We start from the raw sequence: 18,543 nt of genomic DNA, 5'->3' as shown, positions 1-18,543 counted from the left end.
TACGGTGGTAGAAACTCTCAGCGTCAGTAGAGATAACCCTCCCAGCCATACACCTAGACAATAAAGTGGAAACTCATTCCAAAAGTCACCCTCTCCTTAACTTCCCCTTCCCTTCTTTTCCTAATAAAAATCCCACCCTCCTCCTTTGTAGAAAGTGACCAGTTATTCTTTCATCCCAGTTCTTATTCACAAAAGAATTGTTGTAGCTGAAGGCAGAGCAAAGCAATCAGCATATCCCTCACAGAGATCTGACCAGCCCCCCTAAGGGCAGTGGGCGGGAGGAGGGACAGAGTGCAGGGCTTTGCCGGTCATGCCCCAAAATAATTAAACTAATTAAGCCAAACACAAACATGAATAGATAAATTGGAATATAATTTGCAGATTCATGGCTTACTGTGTTTCTCTATGTCAAAATTATTTTTGACATTAAGTGCAAGCTCAGTGGTTTAGACACACATAGCTTTGGTCACTTGTTATAAACTCCTGCCGCTGCTCATGCTGCCTGCCATCAATTGATCTGCAACAAAACAGGTGCATTGTAAAATTATATTTCAAACTGCTGTTACTACTACTACCGAGATCCCCCGCAAGAATTCACTCCTTTACCCAACTGGGATCCCCCACAATAACTCTCATGCACTGCTGTGCTCAAGAGGGATCCCCCACATGAACTCTTGTGCACTCCTTTACTCAACTGTGATCCCCACAAAAATTCTTGTGCACTCCTTTACTCAAATGGAATCATCACAAGGACTCTTGTGCACTCCTTTACTCAACTGTGATCCCCAGAAGAATTCTTGTGCACTCCTTTACTCAACTGTGATCCCCACAAGAATTCTTGTGCACTCTTTTACTCAACTGGAATCATCACAAGGACTCTTGTGCACTCCTTTACTCAACTGTGATCCCACAAGAATTCTTGTGCACTCCTTTACTCAACTGTGATCCCGAAAAGAATTCTTGTGCACTCCTTTACTCAACTGGAATCATCACAAGGACTCTTGTGCACTCCTTTACACAACTGTGATCCCACAAGAATTCTTGTGCACTCCCTTACTCAACTGGGATCCCCAAAAATAACTCTCATGCACTGCTGTGCTCAAGAGGGATCCCCCACAAGAACTCATATGCACTCCTGTATTTAGTTGGGACCAAAATGTTCCCACAAGCTTATAATCACATGATGGATTCAAGTGAAAGTCACACTCTTGTTCCACTTCAACGAGATTCAAGCAAAGACATATACTTTATTACATTTATTTATAAAGCGCCAACATATTCCTCAGCACTTTACAAAGGCGACATAATAAGTGACAAACAAAGCAATACAATAGTTAATGGGCATCCTACCTGCAAGGATTTACAATCGATATACATGTATTAGCATAGCCAAACAATGCTCCCACAATGCTTTTCTTTTCAAATGTAAACAGTTATCATTTAAGGCTGACTGGGATTGCTGGGACTTGTAGTCTGATGATATTTAGAGCCACAAGCTCCAGATCCCTAATTCAGCGGAACGCAGCTACAATCTCCCAGAGTGGAATCATGAATTGAAGTTGGGTTCTTTCTTTCTTGCACATGATGCTGATCCCAGCTGTAGAGGTAGCACGTCACGGGGCTGAGCAGAGAATCACTCAGGAATATGTCCTGCTTACACAACAATAAATTAATTATGGCACCCAATTATATGCTGCTGATTACTCAATTATGCACGTTTGTGTTCCAACATGCCCCGTGTGACAGGACATCGGCATCCTGGCACCTCCTCCTGCAGTAGCAGTCAGCCCTAGACACTCAGAGCTGAGGGAGATCTCCAAGAGAAGCAGAGGACTTTGTGAACAGCTCCAGCTTATACATAATTCTAACCTGCAAGATTCTCCAGCACCAAAAAGCCAAACACACAGCAAGTAATGTGGGGTCATGTCATGCTCTGGGAATCCAGTTTCAGTTCCTGCAAAAAAAGTACTTGGTTTCCTGAATCGAATCCTGGATTTATTTCATACCTAATTGTTTTATGCACAAGCCAAATTAGTACCTATAGACTAGAGCACAGATGAGTTGCCTGGATGTGTATTTCAGTGTATTTCTGATGCCTCATGCCCTGGTGCTTAGAATTTGGTAGGCAGGGAGCTGGCTTTTGACCAATGTAAACATTTTGCCCCATTTTGCAACAGGCATAATTTTGTCACAAATGCAGAAAACAGCATTTTTGCATTGAAGTCTGTGTGAGCACTAACAGGTGGCGTTTTTATGCTGGTAGAGAAACCATCCTTGTGCGCCATTTAGGAATTAGAATGAGAGGCAGTCTTTGTTGCCATTCAGAAGCCAATAGAATAGAGGGTCTCTGGAACTGACATAAGCACATGTGTACATTTAAAAATAATGCATAGAAATGCAACATGTGTTTTTACATGCTTTTAAAAACATTTAAAACTAAAGCACCTGAGTATATCTGTTGGTAGGAACCTGGTCTGTTTCATGTTTGGCTTCTTGCTGGTCAAAATAAGAGAGTTTTGCAAAGGTAACATTTTTCCTTTTTATGGCCCTTATTCCTATGTAAGTCTGATGCATTATATACAGAGCACTGTCTCTTCACATGATACACAAAATTAAATACCCTATGTGTGGGTTGCTCTTTAGAGACCAGTATTATATACAATATATGAGGGTGCATTAGCCACACACCGCTGTTTATATCTCCTCATTACAGGGAAGAATACTAGTAATACATGACATAATTGCTCTAATTAGTGTAAATGTGTTTGCTGCAGTTGGTGTGTGTGTGAATATTTATTCCTTTTCACATTAAAAATAAAATTTGCGAAAGGTTAAACCTCCACAATTTGAAGGTGAGGATCAAGGTGTATGTAGGTATATCTCTATTTACAGTATATAGTGTATTAATAGTATAATATAATAGTATAATGAATACACAATACATTATTATAAATTACAACTATAAAATATACATTTACAGGAAAGTGCTACATGTTCAGAGACACAGGAGTAAGTGGGTGGCTACCTTACAGACACATATAGATATAATATACAGGGATTCACGGGCATATCTACAGAGGAAGCAGACCCTGCGGTTGCAGGGGGGACCCAGGCAGTATATGGGGCCCCACAAGGCCCAAATTTAAATTATTCTATATTTTTTGAAATAACTTCCTTTTTCTCTCTAATAACAAAACAGTACCTCTTACTTGATCCTCATTAAAATATAATCAATCCTTTTTGGAGGCAAAACAATCCTATTGAGTTTAATTGATATTTAAATAATTTTTTAGTAGACTTCAGGGATGAGTATCCAAATTACGGAAAGACCTGTTATCCGGAAAACCGAAGGTCCTGAGCATTCTGTATAACAGGTCCCATACCTGTAATAATTACAGCAGCTAAGCCCATGTCATTAGGGTGATAATGGTCCTGGAATTTCTAAAACCTAATTTCTCTCTAAATACTAACATGAAATAAGGTATAACGCTGGAGTGATGATAATGATGCTGATGACATTTGTAGGACAGAGCTCATCAATCCATTTTCTACTGCTGCATACAGTCCAGAACAGCAGGAATAGTTGAATAACAGCGGTCCTTTGAACCTGCTGAATCTTCCATAAAAATAAAAAGTATCCCATCATTTTATCCTCCTTCTGTTTCCCTCTCAGCCCATAACAAAGATGCCCCCTTCCCCTCCTGCCCCATTATCTTGTGGATTTGGTGGCACAAACTACAATGAATGTTTTCCTTTGGTTTGAATCGGTTTTATAATCATGCAGACATAGTTAAACTGTTTGGTTGTGGGACATGCAGAAGTGCACATAGCATCTGACAGGTGTATGTAGCAATGCGTGACTTTCATGGCTTTGTGGCCAATGATAGGTTTACCGTTGCTTATGTTGGAATAATTAATTTGTATTATTACACAGCAAAACTGGGTTGATTTCTTGTTCATTCCCAGCACATTGGAGATCCACAAGTCTCACATTACATTAGGGCAAGTTGGTCAATAGAGTAAAGGTCCCCATACACAGGCAGATATAAGCTGTCAACAAATTAAGTTGGCAGTGTATAGGGGGCCCTCCAACAGGCTTCTCCGACAGGAAATGCCTATTATAGTACCTGCCATATGTTTGTAGTTGTGTTTGACCAGATCTCTGTTACTTCCCCAATGGCCAATGCAGTTTTAAATGCTCACTAAATAAAGTTTTATGCCCCAGCAGCACAAATTCAAATAATCCTCAAACACACACTGAACTCATTAAAGGGATACTATCATCAAGATAAGTGTTCTTGCCTGAAAACATTGGGCACGGTGTTTAAGTAAAAGTGGTTCTTTAAATCTGACAAAGTTATAGGAGGCTTTCCTGCTTTAATATGGTCTTCTGCTTGCCAGGCGTGTGATTCTAGCCCAGTCTCCCGTGAAAAGTTTCTGAAGCCCTTTGTTCTCTTATATTACATCCTTGCAGCCTGCTGATATTTGTTTACAAAATTAAAGTGAAGAGCAATGTAAATAAACAATAGAAGGCGATTATGGTATCCCTTTACCTTTTCTTATCTTTTGAGCCTGTAAAACAATATTAGTCATTTAAATAAGGTGCAGTGATCATGCCCAATTAACTGTACAGTCCTCGGAACAGTATAAGCAATACATTACATTATGTAACCAAAATTTACAAATTTACAAAAAAACAAAACAGAAAACTGGCTATAACTTTTTAGAAATAATATAAATCACCTTTTTAATGATAATCTCATTATCTAATCATTAGATATTTTAATTGGGTTTAAATGTATTTTTTTGGGTATAAATATATAGGAAACAGACCCTGGGACTGACGGTGAGCCAAGGAAGTAAAGGGGGACCATGGGGCACTGCTCTTACCATAAATGTTTTGTAAATCAGTCTTAAGGGGGCGTTAAGATGATTTTGCAGATAGTTTGTTTAGAAAATGGCAAATAAGCAAACCATTTATTATCATATCTGCCCCATGCCATCACTTTTACTATTATATTATTTACTACAGTAAAGGTTCAATGCACCATGCCTAGGCTTTTGTCCCTTTAATAGTCCGATGCTTTATACTTAGGTTTTGGTAGTGTGTGGGTCTGCCCACTACCCATTTACCGGCTCTTTAATTTTTGGGCAGGTTGTGGCAGGTCAGGATCCTCATCTCTGTTCCTCCTTCACCTCAGAGGTGGGGGGTCCGGTGTGGCTATTGAATTGTTGGCTTGGTTGGGAGGGGGCAGGTCAAGATTGGCACTGGTTGACTATTTGTCAAGCTGTACATTACTATCTTGTAGCCTTCCTGACCAGACAGATATCCAGTGGCATATCAATATAGGGAAGCAGACCTATGCCCCCCATTACCCCCACCCCTTGTTCTTTACATTGAGAACTACTGTGGAGTGAATGGGCCTACAGATGTGAGTGGGAGTTATCCTGCTTCACATACCTTACATTAAAGACAGACCATTTGAAAAATCACACACACACACACACAACACACACACAACACACACACACACACTTTGGATGATATAAATAGATGATCGATAGATAAAAGGACAGACAGATAGCAAGGTGGGTGTATACAGTCACAGATTTTGGGAAATGACTCCTTTAACTACGTAATGCGCACACAGATTTATTTCATTATAATGTGCAGCTGTCAGCTTCCCATAACTCTTCCCCTCCTCTATAAATACCTGTTTGTGCTAGATTCCAATCAGTCAATTATAGGCTGCTTATATTACATGCCATATGTCAGAATGGCCTGGCATGTTGGAAGGACAAGGTCCTGTCCTCGGTCTCTTCTCTATTATGTAAGACCCAGACCTCCGTTGGATTAAAGGGGGTTTGCACAGCCCAAGTGCTGGTGAGGAGTATTAATTATGCACTGCCCTGTACATCACAAGAGTCTTAACACAAAATAGTCAGTGGCAGCAATATAATTGATATGCAGATCTGCACATAGTTCAAAACTGTGGGCGTCTAATATTATTTCTATGAGTGGCATCTTCACCGTAGCAAATATATCATATTGGGATTGCCTCCCAGAAGCATCGGTAGAAGCAGATACAGGAAACATCAAATCAAAAGGGAACAAAATCTGGGGGAAGTCATAAACCTGTCATAATTATAATATAGCACCATTCTTATTGATGGGGAAAAGACATGCCCTTCAAGCTCATCTATTCATATATAGGATTCCTGCTCTGCTTCTGGCTGATTGAGAGGGATGCAAAAAAACATTTTACTAAAGGGCACAAGATCCCATAATTACCCAACTGAAGCATTTTGATATAGAACACTGGCCCACACCCCCTTCCTCCCTTCTTAATAAATCAGGGTAATAAATGGCACCTGGGGCACTTTGAGAACATTGTATTCAAGTAGCCTAAAAGAGTCAAAGTTACCAAAACCAGACCCCATAAACTTGTACTGATATCCACTAACAAGCACTTGTATCAGCGAGTGTCAGGGCATAGTTGATTGGATAAAGGTATGAATTCCAATAAATGGAAAAGAAGCAGACACATATGTCACATAAATCTGGGGGCTAATTTAATTACATTGGTGCTAATTTGCACCAGTGCAATTATCTATAGGAACCAATGAGATTATTGCTTTCATTTTCTAATTTGTAGTTGCCTGGTCATATCGAACTGCTGATTAGTTACCAGTATAATTTAGCATCTATGATAGTGATTGAGCCCCCTTGTATTTAAAGCAGATGAGGATAAAACTACTAATATTTGAAGACTTGCAATATTCTGATAAGAATATACGATAAAGCTCATCGCATGAGAGACAATGTCACGATTTCTTTATAGAACATATAAAAAATGGGTGCAGAGGTTTGTGACCACCATTATGGCTAATATTCTGAAATCTTGAAATAATGCGTCCTCCATGGAATTGGGCCTTTTAACTAAAATTGTTCCAGGCTTCCCCCCCTGCCCAAAAGAAAAAATAAGATTGGGACTGCAGATGTAAATAATAATTTATGGAAGCAACAAATATGGTGCAGTGCAGGCCGGGCCCCAGGCTGGAACAGCTAAAGGGAAGGGAATTAATAGAAAGCAGCACCAGGGGCCAGGAGCTATTAGCAAGCGCTATTCTTCACAGCTCCCATCAGGATTAATCATTGAGAGTTAATTTGAAGCTCAGACAAGTTGCTGTTAATTTAGTGCGGGGAGGACGGGATGGGGAGAGCCCAAACCCCCCGAGTCCCATTAATCAGCAGCCTCAGACGGCCCTGCCTTGATTACAATTTGCAAAAAAATTCATTAGCGCCTGGGCCAGTGACAATTTTTCTCTTTGCCTGTGATGTGACTCATTAGGCAGCCAAATGAAAGCTGTGATGATGGCTGCAATCAAACCCCTCCACTTGTTTATCTTCCCCCTGCCTCTCCAGCGCAGGATCAAGGCCCTCTCCAGCACCCACTCCCCTCTCCCTACCCCCTCCTCAGGCTGGATCTCTCCCATTGCCTCTCATCTTACTATTCTCTCCAGGCTGTCTCTGCCTTATACCTCTCCCTCGGCAGGGCCTTTTTCTGCACAGTCCAGGTAGCACCCAAATGTGGCTGTCTCCCTACTGTACTCCAAAGCCCCATGCCCCTCTCACCTCTTTATATTTTTCATACTGACACCCCAATCACTTTATTTCTGATATTTTGGCTTCCATTTACTAGCAGGGACTCAACTGTGCATACACCTTAGATGTATCAGCTTTTACGCATTTATGTGCCTAACACCAATCTGCCCCAATGACAGGGACTGTAACCTCCTGCTTACATGGTAAGGGCAGAAAATTCATATCATGGCGGGCTGGAAGATAAGCAGTTTGTCCTCCAGAGTATTTCCACAGCAGAGAAAATGCCACGTGTGACATGTCATGTTGGTAGCAAACAGCTGACAATGGCCCTGTGTGTCTTTGACCTTAAATTATTTACTGTTTAAGTCCCCATACTAACTTCTGTATTTTCTTGAAGCCCTAGAAACTAGGCCCACCATTGGGATTGCAGAAGACACAAGTATTTTGGGCTTCATAGTTTATAGTATGGAGGATGATAAGCAATATTTTGAATTGTTTGTAATGGTATAGGGTCCCCAAATACTCTAACTTCACAGGCAAGTTTCTGTCTCTCTTCCGCATTCCTAACATGGTGGCTCAAGCAATGTTCCTCCACTTGGCCCTCCGCAACATTTTCTGCAATAGTCTCTAAGATTTCTTTCCTCATACAGGCCATTAACAGTGGAGTATAAGCTTGGCACCATTGTTTATAGCTACAGTCACCTTCCAATCACACAGTGCAACTCTCTTTATTATAAAATATAAAGATGCCCTGAAGGAATTCCATGGCCATATAAAGGAGAAGGACGTTTATACAGATAACCAGGGGGCCACCAACAGAAACCATGTGGCCCTTTAGTACTTAGTCTGCTGGACCTGGGTTATTATTCCACTGACTGTTTGGGATCATGCCAAGTAGAATGGGGTCCCACTATAAAAATGCTTGTCTAAATATAAATAAAATGTGATCCACTTGACCACACTTATGCCGATACCATGACTACTATTTGGTCAACTACTACTGCCAACAATTTTGGGTTCTACAAATCTGGACAACCCCCCACAGGGTTTGGGCCACTAACAGGACAACCACCTAACCCACTAGATGTTGCCCTACAGGTAACAGAACATCTGATACATCACTAAGCTGATGACTCTCTATATACTTGCACTATGTATTTCTCTTGGTCTACATAATTGCACCCATAATGTACCACCCTCTGTACCCAATGTACAGCTTTGTGTACAATGTTCTATTTATACTATACCCTCCACTGGTTCTGAAACTTGTTTGCAATGTATGACTCCTGTCTCCTTCATCAACATCACGGCTGCTACCTGGCCTTTATGCTGTCAGTAATGCATGACTGCTGCCTGCTCTATAGATTCTTTGTCATTTTTCACTAATACCTGCCCTGTATCTGTAAGGATTCTGTAATATGGCACAGCTCTGTACACTGTCAATAATGTGTGACTCCTATGTGTTCTTTATGTAATCTTTGTGTAATGTGTGACTCCTGTCTGTAAACTGTCAGTAATGTGAGACTCCTGCCTGTTCTTTATACTCTCAGTAATGTGTGATTCCTTGCTGTTCTGTACACTGTCAGTAATTTGCTACTCATGCCTGTTCTATATACAGTTACTCTGTGTCTCCTGCCTGTTCTGTAAATTGTCAGTAATGTGCGACTCCTGCCTTTTAGTATTTTGTGATTTTATGTTACTTTCAATTCACTACTTACCAGTTATCACATTTCAGTTTTACTTTTCTTATCCTGAAAATGTGGGCAAATGAGGGATTTCCATAGCCGGCCTCTTCCCATCATAGGCAACAGCCAAAATCTTAGAGAGCTTGCTGGGAGTTGTAGTTAATGCACAGGGTTAAAATGACGGTGATGAGAATAATTGACTTCTCTGCATGAACATTTATATTTTTCATTGCTATTGTATATGAAATTGTGATTAAAATCAGTGGTGTAACTAAATATTACGGGGCCCCAAAGTAAATTATTTTTCAGTCTTCCAAAAGTCTAGAGGTTGACCTGTTTTGCCAATATTTACTGAAACTGTATATCAATTTGGGCCTCATAGGGCCCTTATACCTCCTGGGCCCCCTGCAGCCACAGGGTCTGCTTCCTATATAGGGGCAAATTCACTAACCGCTGAAAATTCGCCAGCGCTGGCTTTGCGCACATCGCAACACTTCGCCAGGCGAAAATTCGTCTGGACAATGCTAATTCACGAAGATCCGAAGTTGCGCACAGGGTACCGATCGCTGGCGAAATTACACCAGCAAAATTACGCTCAGCAGTTCGAAGTTACACTAGCGTTGGCTAATTAGCATACGGCGTGCAGTTAAAGTACAATGACCGTATATGCTGCAGCAAATACATTATACTACACAAGCCCAGGGAACCTTAATAAAATTATATAGAGTTGTTATATTGCCCTACACATATGTCCACAGTATAGTTTAGGTGCCATATGTTATCAAATGTAGGGGGGACAGAGGGTACCCCCAAAAAAATGTACGATCTTTTTCAGTATACCACCCTTTAAATAGGAAAAAACAGCAGTGTTTTGTTCAACTTTTTTTTGAGGAACTCCTATCTACTCTATTGCATTTCGCCTGGTCTGAGGTGGCGAAGGCAAGTCTGGCGATAGAGGTAACAGTCAGTAAAATCAAAAACTTAGTGAATTTGCGTAGTAACACTATTTCGCCAGCCTGGCATAAGAGTGTGAAGTTGCGCCAGAGTCTATCTCCTTGGCGAAATTACGCCAGCAATATTACGCCAGCTACCGTCAGTAAATCGGTGAAGTGCCAAAATGACGTCAGGCTGGCGAATTTTCAGCAGCGTTAGCCACTTCGCCTTTAATAAATTTTCCCCTTGTTACTCCCCTGATTAAAATACTGTTGCTTCATACACAACTGAATCCACTTGTGTTGTGCTAAAGGACCAGTAACACAACTGAATGCACTTGTGTTGTGCTAAAGGACCAGTAACACAACTGAATGCACTTGTGTTGTGCTAAAGGACCAGTAACAGCCAAAGCTATTACTTGTTTTAATGGAGGGTTAGATAAAAAATATTTATGACTTGGGACAAAAACCCATTAAAATGAAAGTTATTTTTACATTTTTTAAAAAATCATGTTTTCTAAAAACAGAATGCATGTAATTAAATTACATATAAAATGATTTTACGTGATTATACCTGCTTGTTGCCTGCGTGTTACTTCATATGTTGTTGTAGGTTAACAATATGCACATATGTGTGACAGTTTTTATTTTATGTGTGATCCTGAGAGCTGTGTAAGTTGTTATAAACCTAAATCTACTTTATCTTTTATAGCTGTGTTAGTTGCCTGTGTGTGACTGACTGGCAGAATCTCCCGTCGATAACCGAGTATTTCTGGCTGGGTAACGGTCTGTCTGTTGCAACAATGTGCAATGTGGCTGTACCTGTGAGAGAGTTACTTGTAGCAGAATGGAATTGTAGCTGTATAATAGTGTCTGCATTATTATTAAAATGGAATGTATTTGTTACTGTGTAGCTGTGACTCTGTTACAACTATGGGACTATGACTGTAGGTGGGAAAAGTTTGGGGAAGTGTGTGGGAATATATCATTTACAACCTCACTGTGTGCAGAATGAACCTATTCAGCAACATGCCGTGCAAGTGTACAGCTAAAAACATTATTTAATGTCTTTGTAACTGTGTTCATACCAAAATGTGACAGAAGAGTGTACTGTATCTATGGGAATCTTATTTGTACTATAATGTAACTTGCAACAATTGTGTGTATTACTACTATGTTATATGCGCTTATAAGGCTGCAACAAAAATATATATCACTAATATAGGCCGTTCATTTTAAGAGGGTGATTGAGGCATATGTCTAATAAATAGAAAAACATCCTTATTACTGGGCAAAGTATTGCAGTACTGGACACACACACACACACACATAGACTCACACTCGTAAATCCAATTGATTCATACAAAACCTGCTAAATCATTTTTACACTAGAGATGTAGATAGATAATAGATAGACAGACAGACAGAAGGATAAATAGATAGATATAGATAGCGATAGATAGATAGATAGATAGATAGATAGATAATAGACAGACAGATAAATAGACATATAGATAGATATATAGATAATAGATAGTCAGATGGATAGATAGAGAGAGAGAGAGAGAGACCGACAGACAGACAGACAGACAGACAGACAGACAGACAGAGACAGATAGATAATAGATAGATAGATAGATAGATGTTAGGAGTGTAAGGTTCCTTGTCTCTTTTTACACTTATAATGTCTGCCTATAGTATCTGCATTTTGTAATTTTAGAAGTCCATGACTTACAACTGTGTTTCTATCTCAGGTGTGAGGTAGTTGGTACGGTGTATGTTTGTCCTGTCTGTAACTGTACCAGGGCCAAGTTATAGTATATCTTTGTGTAACTGGGTAAGTTGGCTGTATGTGTGCAAATAGACTTAAAGAAATTTACAGTGGGAAACAAACTGTGTCTGTGACTGCTCAGGGTTCTCTGGGAAAAAAAAACTTTTCAGTTTGACATTTATGTCCTGTTTATTCAGCAATATAAATAATAATTTGTAGTGAATTCAGCATCTCTGTGAACTATCTATCTATCTAAATTTCAGTAAATGATCCTATTGTTACTATTATATCTGTAAAATAATTATTTGTTGTCACTAGAGTAATGATCGAAATATAATTTTTATAAATAATTACGTTAAATAAGGTCACTTACCTGAACACATATGTTTGTTGGCACATTTCTGAAATTTCAGGGGGTGGATTAACTCCTGCATTAAACAAATTACCATTTTTACACACAAACGTAAATAGATAAACCAATACGGAAGCAAACACATTTCCGTTTGATCTGTGGATGAAGATTTAGACACACTGCGCACAGATATCTAGGGGATTTCCCTGCGTTATTTAATATGGGTTACTGTGTTAGGACTGTGTGTGGATAAAATGTGATGAGTTTATATATGAATTTTCCTTTATCCCAATTACCCTACTAAATAATAATAATAATAATGATGGTGTTTTAGAGGCAGTCTCTGGTTGAACCATACACACCTGTCCCTCGGTATCCCCCAAACCTTCCGCCCCAGATGTGTTGGGAAACATTGTGTCAGTAAATGAGAGATAAAAAGAGTGAGGAATCCCTGCAGAAAGCCCAGAAGATGAGAGACTGCCTCATTCCAACAGGGAAACAAAACTAAGTGCACAGTGGAGTTAATTCTCTCCGCTCTTTCTGTGCCATTAAGGTGGTGAGTGTCATATCCAGAAAATGACTGAAATTGACGTGGAGAGAAATGACCCCTTCTGTCTCTTGCTGGGATCCTCAGAGCCTTTGTACATTTGCCACAAATAAGCCGACAGATCCCAGCCCTGAACATCCAAAGGATTGTACTGGGTCTGATCTGCCGGGTACAATCTAACACTGATTAATCTGTTCCTGCCCAGCATCAAAAACCTCAAGTCAACCCAAAAAAACCTGAGCCCTGGAAACGTTACCTAATTGTTCATCCCCCTCCACTCTGCCGGCTGACAGACACATTTACTGCACAGATGACACTCCCAGCCATCCACAATTAAATGATCTCTAGGAAAAATTGTACATTCATTTATTTGTGTCCAACAGACCCCACATGTCTTGCCCTATTAAATCCCAAACAGCCTTCTTTTTTGGTGACTCCCCCATTCAATTCACACACATCATGTTTGACAAAATGAGTCTCACAGGGTTTGGATGGAGATTAACAGGGACCTATACACAAGCTCTTCATCTGCGCTTTGGAATGACCCCAAATATCCCAGAATGGCCGCAAGGAATTATTTATTAGAGACATGATTAGATTTCACAAGACTGAGTTTTTTTAAGTTTTATAACATATAAGAAATAAGCAACACAGAATAAATTAACCACAACATAATCTGAGGCTCTGGGAGAGTTTAGAAAAACAAGTTCAGTTTGTTCAAGGGTATTGTACCCCAAGGGGTGATGTTATCATCTTTTCCGAATGTACCCCCCATCTTATGGAATTAACTTTGCTCCCACAGCACTTTTCATAGCAGGCAACACAACTCTGTGGTCAGTTTTGGGTTTTACTAGACTTTTGTCCGTATCAAGTCCACAATATTAGAATTAAGATGGCTATGAGGGGTTCTGCCTGCCACCACTTAAAATTAAGTTCCTGAAGAATTAACCTTTTTGCCTCCCCAAGTGCAAACATCACCCCTTCTTCTTAACATAACCAGGACTGGGGTCATTCTGGAAAGTCTAGTAGGGAATTGGTTATTGGCATCCAACAACCTCCATTGTCTGACCCATGGCTAATCTGTTTATTGTCCAGGGATGACCATATTATGGCCCTATTACTGTTGTAAAGCTACAAATTCCACCACCCTCTAATTGTGTGGTAGATGTAGATTAACAACTGGAGGGCCACAAAATGGATTTCTGTTGTTCATTGACCATTTCAAGGTCTTGCTTGCTCCAGCTGCTGGTGTTGGCTCCGTATGGCAAACCTACTGACATGGACTGGGATGGGCACAACAATTTTGGGGTTTCTAGAGGGTTCCCCAGTTTTGGAGTTCGCATTGCCAGCCTTGACCCTCTTCCACTTGGCTCTGCGGTTCTGGAACCATATTTTGACCTGGACCTCGCTGAGTTTGAGCGCATGTGCGATCTGGGATCTCTCTGTCAGGGACAGGTACTTCTTGCAGTGGAACTCTTTCTCTAGCTCCAGCAGTTGTTCACTGGTGAAGGCAGTTCTCCTCCGCCGGTTCTTCCCTGTGGAGCTGGTGTTGCTGTTATTAGAAGTGTTTGAGTTTTGGGGGCTTTCCTCTGGGGTGTCCTCCTCTTTGTGGGCAGTTTGGCAGGAGATATTGTCATCTGAACTGTAGTCCAGGTCACTGTCCATCAGGTAGGAATCCTCCTTGCCCTTTCCTTCTGCTTCCTTCCCAGACTCCTCTTTCCCCTGCCCACGGACTGGACCTGCCAAGCACAACATGGGAATAATGTTACACACACCAGAATTATACACAGCACAAATATTCAGTGAATTCACTTGTGCTAGATTTATATAGCTAATTTGTGCAAACTAAGATTCTATACATTGCAAAAGTAATATACATGCATGGAGTATATACACTTAAACATCAGATATCTATTAAATACAGGATATATAAATACAGAATACGTTATACTGATCTACTTTTGGAAATATATTTATAGTGATAGACTTTTTGGGACTATATTTACATAGCACAAACATACTGTTACACACACACAAACACAAAAACATATACATCATGTGCATTAACATTATACATATAAATACAGAGCTGAGAAATTATAAACTGTGTTGGTACATGCAAACAGGGCAATAATATTTTTGTATACAGTGGAATCATGCACACATGTATAATAAAGTTACTCCGTCAGATAATTTATATATATATACCGGTATATATATATATATATATATATATATATATACATATATATATATATATATATATATACACATATATATATATATATATATATATATATATATATATATATATATATATATATATATATATATATATATATATATATATATATATATATATATATATATATATATATATATATATGTAGAAAGGCTGTGGCACACACTTACTTAGGCAAAACCCAGGTGCTAGTCAGATAGAAGCCATATAACCATACAGAAAGCTGACGCACACTGGGATTTATCAAAAATAAAAACTTATTTTATTTGGATATATATATATATATAAAATAAATGGGTGCATTGTCACACATTGTGTATGTGTGACATAAAATGAATGTGTAATATTTATAAATGTATGCCAATGGAATCATTCCCATTTCCTAGAGATATATAGACTGGGAGGAACAAATTGCAAAAATATAAGTGAATCTAAAATTTAAACTATATAAAATGTTAATTAAATATTATGAAAATAAAATAAAACCAGTAACTATTTTATATAGCAGTTGTTGCATTTTTAAGGGTATTATATGCATATGAAAAATGTATATATATATATATAATACATACATATAGAGATAAAAAAGAGAGAAAAGTGTAAGAGAAATGAGATCTAAAATAAATGTAATTACACAAAAGACCCCCAAATATATATCTTATTATGTAACATATTTTATTGTCCCGTTTTGTTGCTGTAGCCGTTCAGTGAGACATCGGGATTCTCCCTTTTTAAGTTGTTTTCACTCCATTTACAAGATTAATTCTGACACTGAGCAGGTTCATTCGGGCATCTTTAAATCAGAGGAATTCGTAAAAGAATCTAAAATTCTATTTGTTGCTGTAAAATGATAAGTTGGCTGAGAAATCTCAGTATTTCTATATAATAATAAGGAACATTGTAATATTTTTTTGTATAACGGATTTCCTAGATAAAAATGAAAACAAACTCATTTAATTCATTTCTGGGAAAATTAAATCAGAATCAAATCTCTGCTGATTTTTTTGCAAGGAGTATAAATAAGTCCAATTTTTTTAACCCATAATTAAAGCGAAACAAGATTGAATTTAAGTAACATCTGAAAACATGCGTAATCACTGGACTTTTGGGAAAGAAACCCTGAAAAATTTCACATCGGCAAACAAGTCTTTTATTTCCTTAAAAGTGTGATTCCCCTGGTCTGGGGTATTCGCACAAATAACCTTAGAACTTGCTTCTGAATATATTACACATTTTTGCCGGTGATTTAACCACAACCAATGCTTTGCTGAGAGGTGTAAATAGGATTAGGGCTAATATTGTGGTTAATGCCTGTCTGAGAGCGCTCTGTGCTGGGAATTAATAAAACTGTGGAGTGAATTGAGTTGTAATCCTAGAGTAAGTTGTAGGGAGCTTAACCAAATTGTAACCTGCCTCAATTTCCATCCCTAGCGTGTGTGCTATACGTATTGTCTTTTTAATTTTCCTGGTGGTGTTTATGAATAATGGAAAAAAAAGAAGCACTTTGCTTCTTTTAGTGTTTTAAATATATTATTATCAGTGTTATCTATCTCCATCAGTGTATCTCTAATAAATCATCTATATGATATATATAGATATATATGTGTGTGTGTAAGATCTATTTTCTGCCCTTTTGTCAATGTGATATGTAGGTACCAACTATCTCATTACTATTAATTATTATTTGATAAACTGCTCCCATGCTGCTTAGGATCGTGCTGTCTCCCTACCCAGTGCCAAGGAGTGATGGTTGCTACACTTACCTAGAGAAGCTTCAGAAGCAGAGAAAGGCAGCAAGGTGCCCTCTTTGGTTATGTAGGTCTTGTTTCCTTCTTCTCCCTCTGACTGACTCCCATCACTTTTTTCGAAGGCCCCATGGAGACTTTGGGCTCCAAACTTTCTGGCTGCCTCCTGGTGCTGGGTGGAGGCTGAGAATCCCCCTGGCAGAGTAGCCATGAGAGTAGAGGTGAGTGCCATGCCCTGGGCAAGGCTAGAACAGAATCCACCGGGCAAGCTGGGAATCTGGTGGTGGTGGTGCGCTGAAGGGAGAGTTGACTGCAGAGTGGCTTGAGACAGAGATGGAGGAGGGGGTGGTGGAGGGGGCAAGACCACAGGCCGGTAAGGCATGAACATGGGGTATCCAGTGTATACAAAATGTCCAGGGCTGGGCTGTGGTGGGTTCCCTATCAGTGAGTCTATACTAAAGGCTGTACTGCTGCCCAGGGGACGCTGCATCATCATGAGAGGGGGCTGAAAGGCTGCACTCATATAAGCTACTGGGAGTCAAATGAAGCCTAAGAAAATCTTCCCAAAGTTGGGCACAAACAACTAGAACAGCCCTCAGAAGGCACCAGAGTCGCAGTCTGTCACAGTGACCATTGATAGAGTGCCAGCGATTTGGGCAGAATCGGGTGATGGATGCCAAAGTCAGATATACAATGCAGTGCTGTGTATGGGTCACAAACTAAACCTTCATTAGGCGAAGGAGAATCCCCCACTGCTTTCTGGTTTGTCTTGTGCTGGGATTCTTTGGTGACAGCTTTGTGAGCTCCAGGCTTTTATGAGTGTCTCTCTGTATAATGGGGGTCTCTCTATTGCCCGTTTCTCACTGGTGACCTGAGTACACAGCCTCTCTATACGGGGATTCTCTCCTCTGAAGGAATCACTTTGCCCCTTGCAGTGACCTGGCTGTGCTGCTTCCTTACTGGTTACTGGGGGTCTGATTTTGCTTCCCCTCTTTTCTCTCTCTCTCTCTCTCTCTCTCTCTCTCCTTTCTGGGTGACTTGCACGCGCAGCTGACACTTTCTGCTTTCTGGGGACTTTCTCCTTCCGTGGTTGGGATTCTTCCCAAATGCAGAAATGGAGACTTTCCTGTCTGTCTGTATTGTCAGATCCTTGCTCCTGTCTGTTTGGCGGGACCTTGCCACTTGCAGTCGATGTAGTGGGATCTCCTCTTCTTCTTGGTGACCTGGATGTGCAGCTTCTTCTCTCCCCAGTCTCAGCAGATACAAACTGTGCTCCTATTTCCCATTCACGTTTTGCCAGATTTTAGCACCTTCCCTCGGCTTCCCTGATTGCTATTGGTGGCTGGGCTAGAGGGGGCTTGTCCTGGCAGACCGAGCCCACTTCACTCCCCTTGGAGAGAGAGGATCAGGATAAAGTGCAAGGAATGAAGAATAGGGACAGATTTGTGACCCTCTGTGCTCTGTCACTGCTAGTGATGGGACAAACCGTGCCCTTCCCCAGATAATTCCCTCTTCCACACTTGCACTCCATCAGTACTGACAGTCACTATGAATAAAAGCATCTCCTAATTACACAATGATTTAGCCAATCTGTAAACTGGACTTACTGCCCATTCTACTTGCTCTGTATGGACTGCAATTAAAGTCTGTGTGAACTGATTGA

At 40.0% G+C, this 18,543-nt stretch overlaps 1 protein-coding gene across 1 annotated transcript; it reads right to left on the bottom strand.

Annotated features, from left to right (window-relative positions):
- Window positions 1-13,454: 13,454 nt before the first annotated feature.
- gbx2.1.L (gastrulation brain homeobox 2, gene 1 L homeolog) lies at window positions 13,455-18,306 on the bottom strand. Its single transcript, XM_018236074.2, has 2 exons — window positions 16,899-18,306; window positions 13,455-14,632 (listed from the first exon to the last, which is right to left on the bottom strand). The coding sequence occupies exons 1-2, from the start codon at window positions 17,401-17,403 to the stop codon at window positions 14,115-14,117; spliced, it is 1,023 nt and encodes a 340-aa protein (XP_018091563.1). The 5' UTR covers window positions 17,404-18,306; the 3' UTR covers window positions 13,455-14,114.
- Window positions 18,307-18,543: the final 237 nt, after the last annotated feature.

Source organism: Xenopus laevis, chromosome 9_10L, assembly GCF_017654675.1.
Source record: "Xenopus laevis strain J_2021 chromosome 9_10L, Xenopus_laevis_v10.1, whole genome shotgun sequence".
Taxonomy (NCBI): Eukaryota; Metazoa; Chordata; class Amphibia; order Anura; family Pipidae; genus Xenopus; species Xenopus laevis.
This window is presented reverse-complemented; position numbering and strand designations above follow the sequence as displayed.

What these genes read in the sequence shown, in the direction of transcription:
- gbx2.1.L (XM_018236074.2), bottom strand. Translation starts at nt 17,403, where the DNA reads ATGAGTGCAGCCTTTCAGCCCCCTCTCATGATGATGCAGCGTCCCCTG. An exon ending in TGCTTCTGAAGCTTCTCTAG is followed by an intron (nt 14,633 to 16,898) that starts GTAAGTGTAGCA and finishes TGTGCTTGGCAG; the next exon opens with GTCCAGTCCGTGGGCAGGGG.